This window comes from Antedon bifida, chromosome 2 (genome assembly GCF_963402885.1).
Source record: "Antedon bifida chromosome 2, ecAntBifi1.1, whole genome shotgun sequence".
NCBI lineage: Eukaryota > Metazoa > Echinodermata > Crinoidea > Comatulida > Antedonidae > Antedon > Antedon bifida.
This window is the reverse complement of record NC_136227.1, coordinates 5,590,443-5,606,915: the sequence shown is the minus strand read 5'-3', so window position 1 is coordinate 5,606,915 and position 16,473 is coordinate 5,590,443. Positions and strand designations below refer to the sequence as shown.

The 16,473-nt window shown below is 33.2% G+C and overlaps 2 protein-coding genes across 2 annotated transcripts; one reads left to right on the top strand and one right to left on the bottom strand.

The window, feature by feature from the left end:
• Positions 1 to 692: 692 nt before the first annotated feature.
• LOC144835358 (uncharacterized) lies at positions 693 to 6,001 on the bottom strand. Its single transcript, XM_078690443.1, has 2 exons — positions 5,453 to 6,001; positions 693 to 734 (listed from the first exon to the last, which is right to left on the bottom strand). Exons 1-2 carry the CDS (start codon positions 5,999 to 6,001, stop codon positions 693 to 695), a joined length of 591 nt encoding a protein of 196 aa, XP_078546569.1.
• Positions 6,002 to 7,910: 1,909 nt separating this feature from the next.
• LOC144835357 (protein mono-ADP-ribosyltransferase PARP11-like) lies at positions 7,911 to 14,817 on the top strand. Its single transcript, XM_078690442.1, has 6 exons — positions 7,911 to 7,997; positions 9,153 to 9,335; positions 10,199 to 10,392; positions 11,037 to 11,240; positions 14,163 to 14,635; positions 14,741 to 14,817. The coding sequence occupies exons 1-6, from the start codon at positions 7,911 to 7,913 to the stop codon at positions 14,815 to 14,817; spliced, it is 1,218 nt and encodes a 405-aa protein (XP_078546568.1).
• The last annotated feature ends 1,656 nt before the right edge of the window (positions 14,818 to 16,473 follow it).

Genomic DNA, 16,473 nt, shown 5'->3' with positions numbered 1-16,473 from the left:
TAAGAAGAAGAAAAAAGTATAATAGAACAATGCCGACAATATTTTTACATAAGTCAGAATCGGATTTTAATAAACGATACTAAAGATCTGAATAACAATTTAACACTATAATAACACCAATATAAATCCAAAAAGCAAATTACTGAACAATTACAATGCTGTACCAGTCACTGGCTGGATCTCAAATCAAAACGACAAACAGCCAGAAAGAAGGGTCAAGCTTTTGGATAACACTATTTCTTCTTCAAAGGTTAATGGAAGAGTACTGGAGAGAAATTTATAAATCCAGTCGTGAGCAGTATGAGGTGGACTGGAACAACACAAATAACTTGGTTTTTCCGATAGTTTTTTTTTAATACTATTGCATCTTCTACGACAATTTGTTTTAAAAATCTCGTTCAATTTGTTTAGTTGTTTATATAGACATAATCAGCTACAGAATGTCATTGGACCAATGAAGTGTCTCACAACTAATAAACAAACAATTCTCAGTAGAAGGAAAGATAATGATTGGTGATTACCCAGATTCGGTTAAGCTAAACTAAACACCACCTGTAGCTATTGATATAACAGGTAAAAGCTGAGAAAGGTAGGTTGTTTTAATATTTTACCGTCATGTTAAAGTTTTCACGTAAGCCATATTATATTTGTCATTAATTGATGCGCATCGCACAGACAGGAATAATGATCAGTCATTGTTTGAAGAAAGCCACATCCGGCGCTTTCTTCACTCTCTTGAAAAATAATAAATAATAGATGGATTTATAGGTCTATGTTTATATTAACAAACTTGTTTATTTGTCAGAAAATAACTATTCTTCTACAAACTGGAAAATTTACATTACACAGACACAATGGTGTTTATACGATTTTGTGTTTGTTTTTTGGTTCAACAACAAAGTAAATTTTCCAGTTTGTATTGAATTCGGCGGAACAGATGATTTATTCAATAACAATTTTACTGTGTTGACAGCTCTAACATCATAACATTTTTTCATCTCAAGGGCCCGATACTCTACTTCCACTGCCCTTGTTAATGCATATGACAATTGTATAGTTTGAATGCCGGGGCCTGGAAACCTTTTTGGAGCAGTGTTTATTGATCTGCGCATTGGCGTTTGACACTGATCTTACCATTCTTTAGAAAAAATCGCATCACGCAATTCAGGCAACTGAATATTTAGGGCTAATCATCGGCTGGGGTGTTAACATTTCTGGAAACATTTGTGTGAACAAAATTGGATCGAATTTCTGTCATTAGTACTGATTTGTTGGGCGGTGATTTATGACGCCTATGGGATCTATCTAGACTTATTTTTCGAATAAATGTACGTACCTCAGTCGACACACTTGTATTGTGTAGTATAACAAGTAAGTGTAATAGTTACTGAAGTTACTATTACAACCTCGTCAATGAAAACACAAATATGTATTATGTTTATTCACTTATTTATGAAAACGCATACTATAAAGTATGTATCATGGAGGTTGGTGTTTGCCTTCCGAGGTCCGGGGTTCAATCCTGACTTAGTGCCGTGATTATAACTCGCACTCTTTCAACTGCACTCCCTAAGCTTCAAATGAGACTTCGTTTAACTGCATGATGCCTATTATATACTCTACGAAAATCAATTTGATTTCATAACTTTTTTTTATGTTGTATGAGTAGGCCTAATACAGTTTATTTTGTATTCTTGTTTATGTAACCATGTAGGCCTACACATCAGTAGGCCTAATTCGCTGGTTGGATGGTGACCGAAAACGTGAGCTATAGCGCATAAAATGACCTAGTTTAGTTCTTATAAGCCTACAATCCCAGTTCGATAAATCTTCATTTATCGGTCGTGGATCTAAAATTATCCGAAAGCCACTCTTAGTGTTGATTAAGTTTACTGTTCTGAACACAACACCCAACTCTAATTCTAAATCTAAGCGTTTGTCGAAATAATGCGCCCTCTATTTACCGAGGAATTTGAAGCTTCAAATACAGATTGGAATGTCCATTAATCGCAAATCAATACACTTGTATAAACGTATATTAAATGTATCAAAATAGTATTTTTTAAAGAAAATCGGCCTGTCTTCAACATTATGATGCTGTACTCGAGCTGTTCAACCGGTTTTTAGCTATTAAAAACAACTATCGTAGGAGGAGATAGGAAAATGCGAAACATCCTCGTATTATTGTGCGCGGGTATTTTTCAAAGTGGACATCCATTAGACAGTGTAGGCCTATACCACGATCGGAAAACACCCCTATTTGGGGCAAATCGTTGAACCTAAATTCGTTTTAATTGTCAGTAACGCGCGATTTACCGAATGTTGCCCTTATCACTCTATTAAGTAATGTCGTCTTGTTTACTTTCTGTCTACTTTCTTATCTTAGGGCCCGCGCTTTATTAGGTAATATCGTTTTGATTAACTTTTCTCTTCTTACCTGATACCATTATAAATAATAAGGTTATTTTGAATACTGTTATTGATTTACTTTGTGACGTATTACCAAATATTCCTATAATACTGGAGGAGAAATTTAGCTACAATACCGAGAATCGGATGCTATGAGACGATTTAATCGGTTTGTTATTGATAGTATAAAGTAATGATATTCAATACACCCAGATTCTTCAGAAATGTTTAATAACAATACTATCCTTCCATTATAAGATCAGGGTGATTGCTGTGTAGTACATTGTAAATAATGTACATGTGATAATTTTTGCTTAAAAAACAATATAATATTTAAAGAAAAAATTCTAAATCCGATTGCATTATTATTGAATATTATTAAAACATTTTAATTCTTAGAATTGTTATTACCGTAATAAATAACATAACAGAGGACTTTTATTTGTTCTATAATATCAATGACAAATGAAAGTTAGTAGAGGGGCAGAAATGCAGAATTATTGTTTGACGAGATGTTCTTTATGCTCTCCATGTCTTTAAGAAAAAAAGAGACCATTTAAAAATGTTTCCTCTAAACAGAAGAAAGAAACATTGTTATAGTGTTTTTAAATATCGCATTATTTGGTTAGAAAAACCTATCGCTGCAGGAAAAAAACACTTAGCTTAACAAATAATCATGATGATTTAGTCAGGGGGAACATTGCGCGCAAAAAAGGTCTATGTGTGGAAGAATTAAGACATAAGTGAGATATAGAATTTTTTTTTTTTACTACAGACGAGTAATTTCCAAATTATTTTAAAAAAACAGACATATTTTGCATTTAATACACATCATTCCAACAAGGTCCTAATATTTTTTAGACTGTATCTGGAATTATTTTTGTAATTTTAGGCTTACTTCAGTGTCGAAGTTCATTTTTAATAACGCGAGTAAATAAGTCGCATGATTAAAATCAGTACAAAGGTCAAATTGTTTTGTTTAATATCGTTGCCAGGTTTGTCTTCTGTTGGTACATTATCTGTTTTTTCTATATCCAGTGTAGTTATTTAATACGATTATAGGCAGAAACAAATTAACAATTTCGTCGATTCTATCTAGGTTCTGTACTTACACCCGCATTTAACCTTTCTTGGGTGTAGGGTCGTCGCGCGCGAAATCGATTTAAGTTGAGGAAGATGATCTATTGCTTGTGAGTGTTCAAATAAATTGCGGTGAGCTTACGTCCTTTTTATTTATTTATTTTAGTTGATCACTACATTATACACTGCGAGGTAATTCCCAACGTACTTACGTAGTTGATGCTTGCTTATGAATAGACTTGCCCCAAGTCTGTATTTATTGTCTTTTTTTTTATTTATTTGTTTTTATTTCGACCGCGATTTTTGTCTGAAAATACAGACTTGTGAAACACGTATAGAAATCGATTTGCAGACCGCAAACATCCGATAAGAATGACGTAGGTTATCATACCGTATTTGGCTATATGGGGCGGGCGGTATGTAAATATGGATTTCGAATCAACCAATGATCATTTTGTTTCAAAATGAAAAAGATCGAGTACGTACGTACAGTGCTGAATGTATGATCGAGACTGAACAACTGTTGAAATATAAAATCGTGTTGCCAAGTTGTTTTGTTTATTAATTGTTTAGTCCTGGCCTAGGCCTCCTTCGTAGGGCTACTCAACTCGTACGTGTGACCTGCCAAATAAAAGGCCAATAAGGTACATACCACTACCGACCGGCACACAACAGGGCTACACCACCACACAGAACGGTTTACGATGAAATCGGTCGCGTCTGAAATCGGTCGCGTTTGAAATCGGTCGCGATAAAATCAACTTCCGGTATTTTGTATGACGTGCCGCTAGAGCTATACTTTTGATGAAATCGGTCGCGTTTGAAATCGATCGCGCTATTTTGTATGGATCGAGCGGGATGCATTTCTAGAGCGGGATATACAGTACATTTTTCGTTTATAATTGATATTTTTTAGGAACTAGATTATTTATGTGGATATTTTTTACTTGGTTAATAAATATTTATTATCAATCATTAAATTAATTTTTTTTTTGTATTTCACAGGTCTCGGAGAAGGACTGTGTCTGTTCAAAATGGCCATTTCTAAACACGTTTAAATATTATATTAGGCATAATGTTATATTAGGCATATAATAATTTACCTCTATTTATAATGTACTGTAATTAATATATTATATAGAGAATATACGTCTGTCGTGTCTTTTATTATGCAAACAATTACGTAAAAGAGAACAATTTATTTAAAAACAATAATTTTTACAATATAGCCCGTAAAGCCAGCGTATCCATTTTTATACTTATGCATACTGTGACAGATTATATCATATCCATGTCGTTAACAACATACTATTCGATCACCTTATTTTTATTTCTATTTTATTTCTCCGTTATGTAGGATAATATTAAGTGTATAATGATTATTGTTGAGGCAAATTACGTGTATATTTTTATTTCTAATGTTTAAAATAGATTTTAGTAAAATGTGATCGTGCAGTACAGCTGTTTCCTCTAACAATACGTTATTTTGCTGACGGGGTTTCCCCTTTTTAAAAAACACGCACTTGTTAGTGTGTCAAATCATGGACAAAAGTACGATCGTTGTCCATGGCGAGGTAAAGATAATAATAATAATAATAACTGGTACTTGATATAGCGCATTATGCTGAAAGCCTCAATGCGCTTTACAAAGACAGAAAATTTTGAAAAATTACAAATTAAAAAGGTGGGTTTTGAGGAGAGATTTGAAGACACTGGTGGAAGTAGCCTGACGGATTTCAATAGGCAACGCATTCCATAGAGAAACGGATGCCGAAGAAAATGAACGATTTCCATAAAACTTAGTGGAGGGATGAAATATATGGGCAAGAAGAGACTCAGATCGAGATCTCAGAGACCGCTTAGGAACATAAGGTTGAATAAGTTCAGAAATGAACTTAGATGAAGAATTATGAAGAGCTTTGAAAACAAAGAGCAGGATCTTGAATGTAATTCTTTGTGTTACCGGAAGCCAGTGAAGCTGTCTCAGCACAGGTGTGATATGTTGCCTTATGGGGCTTTGAACGACCAATCGGGCAGCTGTGTTCTGGACTCGCTGAATTTTAGAGATATCCTTTGCTGGTAAGCCATAAAGTAATGAGTTACAACAGTCTAGCCTTGATGTAACAAAGGCGTGAACAAGAATCTCAGTTGATCTTGAATCCAGGTACTTCCGAATGCTTCCAATTTTACGAATAGCGTGAAGCCCAGCTTTGCAGATGTTATGTACCTGATTGGACATACAAAGCGTTGAATCCATGACAACTCCAAGGTTTCTACAGGATGACGATGGTTGAATGAAAGAATTACCAATCTTAACAGAGGCAGTCCAACACGCAGGCTTAAAACGAGAAGAAAAATGAATAAGTTCTGTTTTAGCATCATTCATAACCAGGTTGTTAGATTGACACCATGCTCTGACTTCGGCAATACAGGATTCAAGTTTACTGACAGCAGAATTACGCTGATTAGGGTTGAAAGTGACATAAAGCTGAGTGTCATCAGCGTACGCCATACACTTCACATTGTGAGATTCAATAAGGTCAAGTAGTGGGGCGGTAAATATTACTAATAAGCATCCATACGTTTGAAACGTCTATAGGCCTCCTGCACGTGTTTTTGTGAAACGATCCAATGAGCTATAGATGCTCGACGCGATTATGAGATCATGTTCATTCATTCATTCTTTATTTAGCCTTTAAAATCGAAATACATTTAAAACATAGGTAACCAAATCAAGACACGTTGAAATCTAAGGAGGCAAGGATAAACAAAAGCAATTAAAATCGCTGTAGTTCACAGGCTTGCTTATCCATAATAATTCCGAATAAAGCACTTTTTCTATAATTTGACAGTATGATTTATATATAATTTACGTTCATACGTCGGCGATACTATAGATTTTAATTTGAATATCTTTTATTTCTTCATTTTATAATAATCATTTAATGTAAATAATTAAGTAAGTGCAACTCAGTGTCTCACATTCATACCCCGTTCGTAAATATAAATGTTTAAATATCAGTGCAGATTACCTCTTTGAGAATCGTGTCCACCTTTATTATCCATACATTATTATTCTCACATCTATCATTGTACATCATAGTCCTACTGTAGGCCGGTAGATTGATTTATAACGGCATATCTATTTTTATACCTCCATGTATTATCTATATATTTTATTAATATCCTAAAACCATACGTAATTGTTTGCATTGCATAATAAAAGACACGACAGACGTATATTCTCTATATAATATATTATTTACAGTACATATAAATAGAGGTAAATTATTATATGCCTAATATAATATTTAAACGTGTTTAGAAATGGCCATTTTGAACAGACACAGTCCTCCGAGACCTGTGAAATACAAAAAAAAAAAATAATTTAATAGTTGACAATAAATATTTATTAACCAAATAAAAAATATCCACAAAAATAAACTAGTTCCTAAAAAATAGCAATTAAATCTATATAAACGAAAAATGTATATCCCGCTCGCGCGCTCGATTCATACAAAATAGCGCGACCGATTTCAAACGCGACCGATTTCAAACGCGACCGATATAATCAAAAGTATAGCTCTAGCGGCGCGCCATACAAAATACCGGAAGTTGATTTTATCGCGACCGATTTCAAACGCGACCGATTTCAAGCGCGACCGATTTCATCTGACACCCACAGAACAGGACAGGGTCTGGGTGGGAATTAAATCAAATTTTCTCCGCATAATAACTGATCCATTCAAAGTTTGATTTGGCGGAGAAGCTAGCCTATCATATCAAGACGAGTTTTCATGTTCTTGGGAAAAATCTCATCAAATGTTTACCAGACTACTAGGCATATAAAATCATTTCTAGCCTTCAGAAACTTTCATCAATGTACCCAACCAAGCACACATTGCCTAAACCCTAAACGTAACATAGCGCATGCGCATCGTCTTAGATGTTGAGTCTTTGAAAGTCTGAAATATGAATATTAAAACGACGTACGAGTGAGTAGCCAATGGCATGCGGCTGAAACTAGTCAACTGGATAATTTATGCACCAAGAATTCTTGGTGTCAAACCACGTGACTTATGCGTGTTTCCCCAGACGGAGTATCCAAACTCAAGTAATACACGTATGCACATATGTGCAAAAATATTTATATTATTACAAAACTCCGTCTGGAGCCCAGACTAGCTTATGAAATGCGGGTTCACGTTATATTATAAGCAGGGATGATAACATTTATCCCATTATTGAGTCTATTCCAATATTACTACTGTACTGTAGGCCTACCACTACATAATTTAAATAAATATTCTAACGAAAATTTTCTTCTCAGAAATTAAGCCCCTAAATTACAATTGTACGAAAACAGCAGTGTGTAGTGGCTGAAATACAACAGGTCTTCCATTAATAACGAAATAAAAGCAATGGAAGAGACAATAGGAGAAACATATCAATGGTATTGGAAAGATGAAAGTGGAATGTGGATTAGATATGGTCAAAAAGGTCAAACGGTAAGTTTTTTAACTTTTAACTTTAGCTATTGGTGTGCTTGGACCACATACATTGCTGAGGCCTATCCGAGTTTGGTTGTTTCAGTCTGCTTATAGGCTCCTTTGTGAATTCAAAATTGAATGTTGTTCCTTTTACTTATACGACGGGTCCTAAAGTATCGATAGCCGGTTTCAACAAAGTTAACGATTTTCAATTAACATATTTGATCGTTTAAAAGATTCCAATTATCAACAATGTGTCTCTTAGTCCTTAAATTAAGTTTAAAGTATTTCGACTTAAAATAATGTCCTCGAGTAATGCTTGTTGAGCCGTGAAATGTGCAAACAACCACATTTTGTGCAAACATGTTGCTCTCAAATGTGCAAATCTGTAAACATTCTTAATCCACTAATGTGCAAATATCACGACGTTAAATGTAAAAACGATCAGTGTTGACGTTAAATGTGCAAAAGAAATTCTACAAATGAGAAAATCATTTTCTTTAACAAAAATTTGAGCAAACTTTTAGGTAAACCCATGTAAGTGTGGAAAAACCCCTTGTAAAAAAAACCGCGGGCTTGGCCACTGATGTGCCAAGACAGTATTCTGTGAGCGATATACCATAACAAAAAAATTCTAGCTTCGTTTAAATTTTCCCTTTTACAATAATTGTTTTTAATTACTAAATTTCGATACTCAACTCGAGTACAACATGGTAAACTATTAACAGAATACGATTTTACTTTGCTTTTGAATACGATTTTACTTTGGAAAATTTAATTCCAATCTCTCTTTCAATTCTGTATGCGAACAGAAATTCGATCCAAAAAAATTGTTTGAAAGGATTTTTGTAACGACCTGCGAGTTCAGTTGGTAAACATTAATGGTTGCTAAAACGTTTTAACCTAAATATTTTAGGTTTTCATGGATTTTTGCATCGCGGCCGATTAGGCATACCAAACACAAACTTGGTTTCGATTAATTTGATTCAATATTTTTAGACTCATTTTGCGACAAGTTTCTATTTCAGTAAATTCCCAGTGTGCGAATTGTATTTGACAATACATAGTATAGTCCTGCGGTACACATATTGCGTACATTTCGAGAAGCATCTGTGGACACGACCATGATACGTGAGCGAAGCTGGTTAACCTAATTATAATTGTTTTTATTAGAGTACTGGAGGAGCAGACAAAGACAGTACAGATATTGAAAGATTGTACAAAGCTTATAAAAATGGAAATGGAAGTCCCACCATTAAATTTAAAGCCGGTGGTGAAAACTATACGCTGAACTTCTCTGACATGAGCCAAACCAATGACGTATACAAAACCAGAAAAGACATTTCTCGAAGGCCAGTAAAAAACATTTTAGTGTTATTGTTTATATGTTCATATAATGGATAAAGTAATTTAGGTTACTTAAACATTTCTATGGTAAATAAAATGCAGTTATCATTAATTTGTTAAATGCATAAAGCCTTTAGGCGCTTCACATTATTACCCCAGTCATTTTTTTGATCAAACACGTATGGAAACACACTCCCATGATATTGTAGCCATTACTTAGCGGAGTTGTGATTTGACCTATACCAGGTACCCATTTATACACCTGGCTTAAAGTATCTTGCCTTAAGCCTTGTCTACACTATCAAAATGTATGTGACAAAAAAGTGTGACGTGCTAATATATGGATATGATGATGTCATATTACTACCATATTTGGCTATATTACTACCATATTTGGGCACATCACATTTTTTTGTCAAACTAGTTTGATAGTGTAGACAGAGCTTAAGGATACAAGCAATGCGACGAGAGTTGGATTCGAACTCACGATCTCACAATCAATAGTCCAACGTCCAACACACTGCGCCACACGCATATATCATATTGTATGTGCTACATTTTGTCGATTGATTAATTAAAAATAATTTATATCTCTTTAACCTTTGTACAGATCTCTTTTTGAACATATTTCATGGTATTGGAAAGATGAACATGAACAGTGGATTGAATATGGTGAACAGGTATAAGGTTTTTGACTAACTAACATAGAAGTTACTATTATTATGAGCTGATGGTTGTTTTTGTAAACTTAGATGTGTTACATATGTTCAGGTATATATAGGGTGTGTATCGGGATTGGTGATATTACAAAAAGTACAGTATGACAAGCATTTTAACATGGATTAATACAATTATAATTGTTTTTTTATTAGAATACCAAGAAGAGTTCTCAATCTGAAATAGACAGTCACCGTATTGAACGTTTGTTTAACGCTTATGAAAATGAAGACGGAAGTTCCACCGTTAAATTTAAAGCGGGTGATCAAAACTACACGCTGGACTTCTCTGACATGAAACAAACCAATGACAAATACAAAACCAGAAAAGAAATTTGTCGAAGGTCAAGGTTTTATCATACACAACTATTATTGATGTATTTATAAAAAAATCGAAAACTTTAAGACACCTGTGTCGGTAATACTCAAGAAATAAATAGTTACCGTACCTCAACCGAGAATTGAACATCGGTATTCTGCTAATAAAATTCACACCCTACCTAGATCACTTGATCTTTCATCTGTCTCTTTTCACCTGCCTTCTTTTTAGACCGTCAGTGGTATATCTGGATGGTCTCCGCCTTGTTTCTGATTGAATAATTAAGTTTACAATAAATGTTTGAAATATATTACAAACTATATTGATTTAATCACTGACCTTATAGTGACGAAAACACAACAGGGGCTACCCCAAAGTACCACCCTTTAGCTCAGGTGTGCACTTGCCTTTCAACTGGCCGAGTCAAATGTGGTAGAGCGGTTAAGGCAGAGGCGCCGTTTACCGTACCTAAGAGCCAACAACATCGGCAAGGGTTCTAACCTGTGTGCACTTTAAGGAACGGTGAACTGGTTCACAAAATAACCCCTGTATCAGGGGGATTACCACCTATCTGATAGGACAGTGATCAATTCACTATTGGTAATCCTTGGCCACATTGCCTGAAGACATAAAATAAAAATAAAATAAAACAGTATTTATCTACTTGCATTGCAGGTTGTTACACACTCTTACTTTCCCAAGGACTTGGGATACAACCATCGACACAACGAAAACACATCAACTTGTAAGAGTGAATGAGGAAGCAAATAACGAAGAATACAGAGAAATATCCACACTATTTAAAAAAACTCTTCCAGATGGAGCAATAACTCGACTTGAACGAGTCCAGAATGAGATTTGCTGGAAAGAATTTGTAGGGTATATTATATTTATTTATATATTCTCATTCTCATAGATTTTCTCATCTTTGTCGTTTCAAATTATTAATTAATTTATTAATGTCATAGTTCCACACACAAAAAAAGAGAATACAACAAAGTTATAGTCTCCTCTGCATATGAAGCAGAAGGTTCCGGGTTCGAATCGCAGAATACTGAAAATTACGGTGGCCTATAAGTGTCACAGCAACTTTCAAATAATATCACTGCAACTTAAAAAAAGCCACGGCAATTTGAAAAAAAGCCACGGCAATATTAAAAATAAAACATCGCGGCAATTTAACAAAAATACCACGGCAAATTAGTAATGAAACACCACGGCAAATTACAGAATGCCACGGCGGAAGTGAGTTACCACGGCGGAAATGAAACCCTTGGAATCAGATTACTGTAAATATATTAAAACATTGTAGAATGTAGGGCCTAGGCCTACCTTGTAATAGGGCCTATGGTCTAGCCCGGCCTAGAAAGTTCAAGAAGAGTGCAATAAACACGTAAACTGCTGCAGTTAAATAAATTAATATAATAATATTTACATCAATTTACGCCGTGGTAACCCACTTCTCCGGGGCATTCTGTAATTTGCCGTGATGTTTTATTTTTAATTTTCTGTGATGTTTTACTTTTAATTTGCCGTGGGTTTTTTCAAATTGCCGTGGGTTTTTTCAAATTGCCGTGGTTTTTTTCAAATTGCCGTGGCTTTTGTTGAAAAAATTGCCGTGATATTTTTTTAAAGTTGCCGTGAAACTTATAGGCGTTTTTATGGTATTGATTCAAATTCGATTTTGGAACGACTCGGTAACACTTTATCGGCGTGGCACCTTCGACAGAACAGTCTTCAATTGTACGCAAGCGTCGTGAGATCAAATTGATATGCTCTCATCTTTCAGTATTCATGAAGCAAGCGAGATACTTTTACATACTCGCAAAAAGCCGCCTTTGGCGGGCTTTCGCGAGTGGAGATGACAATGAGAGTACCCACTCCACTATATTAGAATATAACATAAGCCAAATATCACTGTCTTATAAATTGAGTAGAATAATGTAATCAATTCATATAGGCCTACATTAAGAAACAATTATACGGTATAAAGAATAATGAAACATATAACTTTTTTGCAATGTTTGATACAGGGCCACTGATTTGAATATGAACTGTTTTTTGTGAAGTTGTTTTGTATTCAAATTGATTAGGTGGAAAAGAAATCGCAAAACATTTCAATTTATTTTAAATGAAGAAAATTGGTTTTTTTTTATTGACACAAAATAAATATATAGTATAACATAGGCCTATACTTACAGAATTATAAATTAATAGTAAAGTAATGTAATAGTAAAGTAACACAAAACACGGAGCGGACGAGCGGTTGAGTGGAAGCCCGCTCAGAGGATAGATACAGATTCTACGTGGGACGAGCTCGCGGTTTTCCGTTTGGGTCCTATTTGTTACCGTAGGCGTCCATCCTAAATAAATTGCAAATTACTGATGTTCTTTTATTTATTAAATATCTATTGTATCTTTATAATGTACAGTATCATGAACAACTTGAATAAAAACCGTGAAAACTATAATAAAATTATTATTACTAATATAGGCCTAATCATATCATTATCGTACATACACAGCCTTCAACAATGCAGTAAATATGGATATAACAATTCCGAAATAAATTAATTTTTAAATAATGATTACACTCTTGACGTGGTACGGCGGAACATGATAGTAGGCCTATTATATGGTATGTTATATGATTGTACATACACTTACTTTTTATTACTCGAAATATGCGTTTTCATTTTATTCCCTTTAAAGCTCAGGTACAGGCATGAATTTTAAACATGATATCTGGTTAATTGTACATAAATCAAAAATTTGTAATAGAAATCTAGACGAAAAAACATTAATTTCCCCTAAAATGGTCAAATACAAAATTTGGCAAAATTCTGCTATAAAAACCAGACTTTTTTCAGTAGTTAGGTTAGTTTAACCTAATGCAATAACATGTCTGGTGACTTCCTAGAAGTGAAAAAAAGATGGTGAATATACGAATAGACTAATTTGATCCGTTACGGATGCATCCAGGCTGAGTTTATTAGTTTTAAGATATAGTGATAAATATAGATTATTTTAACGTACGATCTTCACATATTGATATAACCATTGGTTATTTGTCGTGGTCCAAAATGCAGAATAAGGTTCATTAAGAATATATTTTTTAAATTGCTAATATTTGCATTTATTAATTTCTTTGCTTAAATTAAAACATTTAAATTATTTTATAACTTTTTTTTTCTCTTTTGTGGCGTTAACCACTATTTATTCATTTCATCTTCAACAGATTAATACAATTATTTCTAATAATAATAATAACTATTTCATTGTTATTCTTAATTTTGTTTGGTTTATATATATATATATTTACATTAAGTGATTTTATCAACGTTATTGGAATCAGAACATTAATATTTCTTTTCTGTTATCCACTTTTTTTTCATAATTTTCTCATATTTTTTTTTTGTTCTATATCTAAAATTGTAAACATTTAACTAATAAATGTACTGTAGGAGATACATTTACTAATCTTATATAATTATTTTCAGTAGTATTGTTTTGATATATAATTCATTTATACCCTATATACAGACTATATATATTATTTTAAAATAAGAATATAAAAAAAAAAAAAAAAAAAATATTAAAAATGCTTTTCTTACTCCTGTGTCTAGTTTTATGTCTCATGGTTATATTTGTTTGCTTATCTTCTTGTGCGTTACTTGTGCTGGGTTACGTTTCTTTTTTGTCTTCAATATTAATTTATACAATTTTTTATTTTTTTTTTATTTTATAACTTTACTATTTTTTTTCGAAACAATTACATTGGTTTTTTTCTAATCTCTCAAGGAAAAGTAAAGTCATAAAAAAGAAAAACTCTAACAAAAAGGTTGAAGAGCTCCAACTGTTTCATGGAACAACGCAAGATAAAGTTGAAGATATCTGTCGTGATAGTTTTGACTTTCGCTTGAGCGGGACACGAGTTGGTCATGTTTATGGACAAGGAGCTTACTTCGCAAAGTCAGCAAAGTATTCCAATGATTACGCTGGAAAAGACAGTGTTGGTGTACAGAGGATGTTTCTTGCAAGAGTTCTTGTTGGTAGCTACACAGTTGGCACAGAAGGGATTCGCCGGCCACCGTTTAAAGACCCGGCAGATAAGTCAAAGGGGATGTATGACTCTTGTGTAGATGATGTAGCTAATCCAAGTATTTTTGTGGTGTTTGATAACGATCAGGTTTATCCAGAATATCTTATCACGTATAAAATGTCACCGAATGATGTTGACGAAAGTGATGTTGATGGTGGTGATGATGATGTTGGTGATGATGATGTTGGTGATAATGATAATGATAATAATGATAATGATGATGATTATTCTTCTAAGTGGGAACTTAGTAATGATCCTTTTTCTAATTATGTTGTAGATTATGATGATAATGATGGGAAAGATAATATTAGGAAAGTTGTGGTTACTGCTAAGAAGATGTGCAACATAATGTAATTAACAAATAATTTTTGTATCTCCATTGAGATCCAGCCACTGATACCCACATCATTGTCAATGTTTTCAGTAATTTGCCTTTGGATTTATAAGTATATATGTAAGTATATATATTTGTTTGTGACAATTTGTCTTCAACTATCGGTCTTAATATATATATAATTGTTCATATGTGATCGTTTATATCCATTTTAAAGTGTCATTTAACATTTAAAAAGAACGTTCCAATCAAGTTTCAATGTTGCTCTGTACCATACATTTTGAGTTGATTTACCATTTTTCACTACTTTCTCTTTTCGTATTCGTATTTAATGTTATATCTTGGGGTGGGTCAAACTGACTTATATGACCCTCCTCCCCCCTTCCCCCACCCCTCCCACATGATTCGTTTTATTTATTATTCCGTATGTTATTATATTGTGGAAATAAATTAATTTGAAATTGAATAACACAAGAATATCCGACCTGTTCGAAGCTTGTAACATTTCGGTATTGTAGGATTACATGATAGAATAGGGTTTTAAAGATAAAGAACACTTTTTTGAACAAACGCTTTTGTATCAGAGGCATTCGTTCATAATGTAATGAGTAGTATTTGAATCAATATATTAAAAATAGCATTTCAATGTTACATTAAGAGTAAGATAAAAGAGTAAAATCAAAATAGTCTTAAAGATTACGATACTTATTATTACAAATATCATTTGTTTATTATTATCATTATTGTCAATATTAGTAACATTTTATTATTTAAAGAGAATATTATTATCATTATTAAAAGTATCATTGGTAATTAATATTATAGTGTTTATTATTAAAATAAATTCAACTGTTATATTATTATTGTTAGTAGGCCTATTTCATTTTAATATAATTTATATAGTTTAGTTTAAATAGTGGCACTATTTTTATTATAATTTTTGTTTTCATAATGTTATTATTTATTTCTCTTTTTAGTATTATTTATTTAACCTTTTTGCATTAAAATTAAAATAGTTTTTTGAGTGTGAAATTCAAGTAGAAAGTGGTTTGTACTACCTGGATGTTAATAGTACCTTGCAAAATCCGGACGGACTCACGTGACTAATTTTTGAAAATGTATTTTTTCTACCTTATAAATCAAGAGCCTTCAAAATAATGTCTCATTTGGTATTGTAAATTTTCTAACTTTAGAGTTACATAACCATCAGATGCGCAATTCATTGTTGGTAGTCCAAAATGCTTTCCATAAAAGATCACCTATTGAAATCATCTTGTTGATTGATTGTTAATAGAAGTAATATATAGGCAATTATTCTAGTCAAGTAGGCCTAAAACAACAATTATTGTTGAAATATAAATTGTGACAGGTATTATTAAAGACTGTTCATCACATCACATTTCGCGAAGAAACGGCATTGACCCACCACATCGTCAAAACGTAACATAGCGCATGAACATCATCTTAGTTGTTCAATCTTAGAAATTTCCAAAAATGCAGAATTCTGCGGTGTGACGTCACAACGATAGATGGCGCTGCGAGCCAACCAAAAAATGCGTTCAACCTGCCTGCTGAGTGACTCCAATAAGGTCACCAATGGTTTAGAATAGGCTTATTGTGAAGTAGTCATTTTAAAACTTAATAATTAATTTTATTTTTAATTTTATAATGTCAAA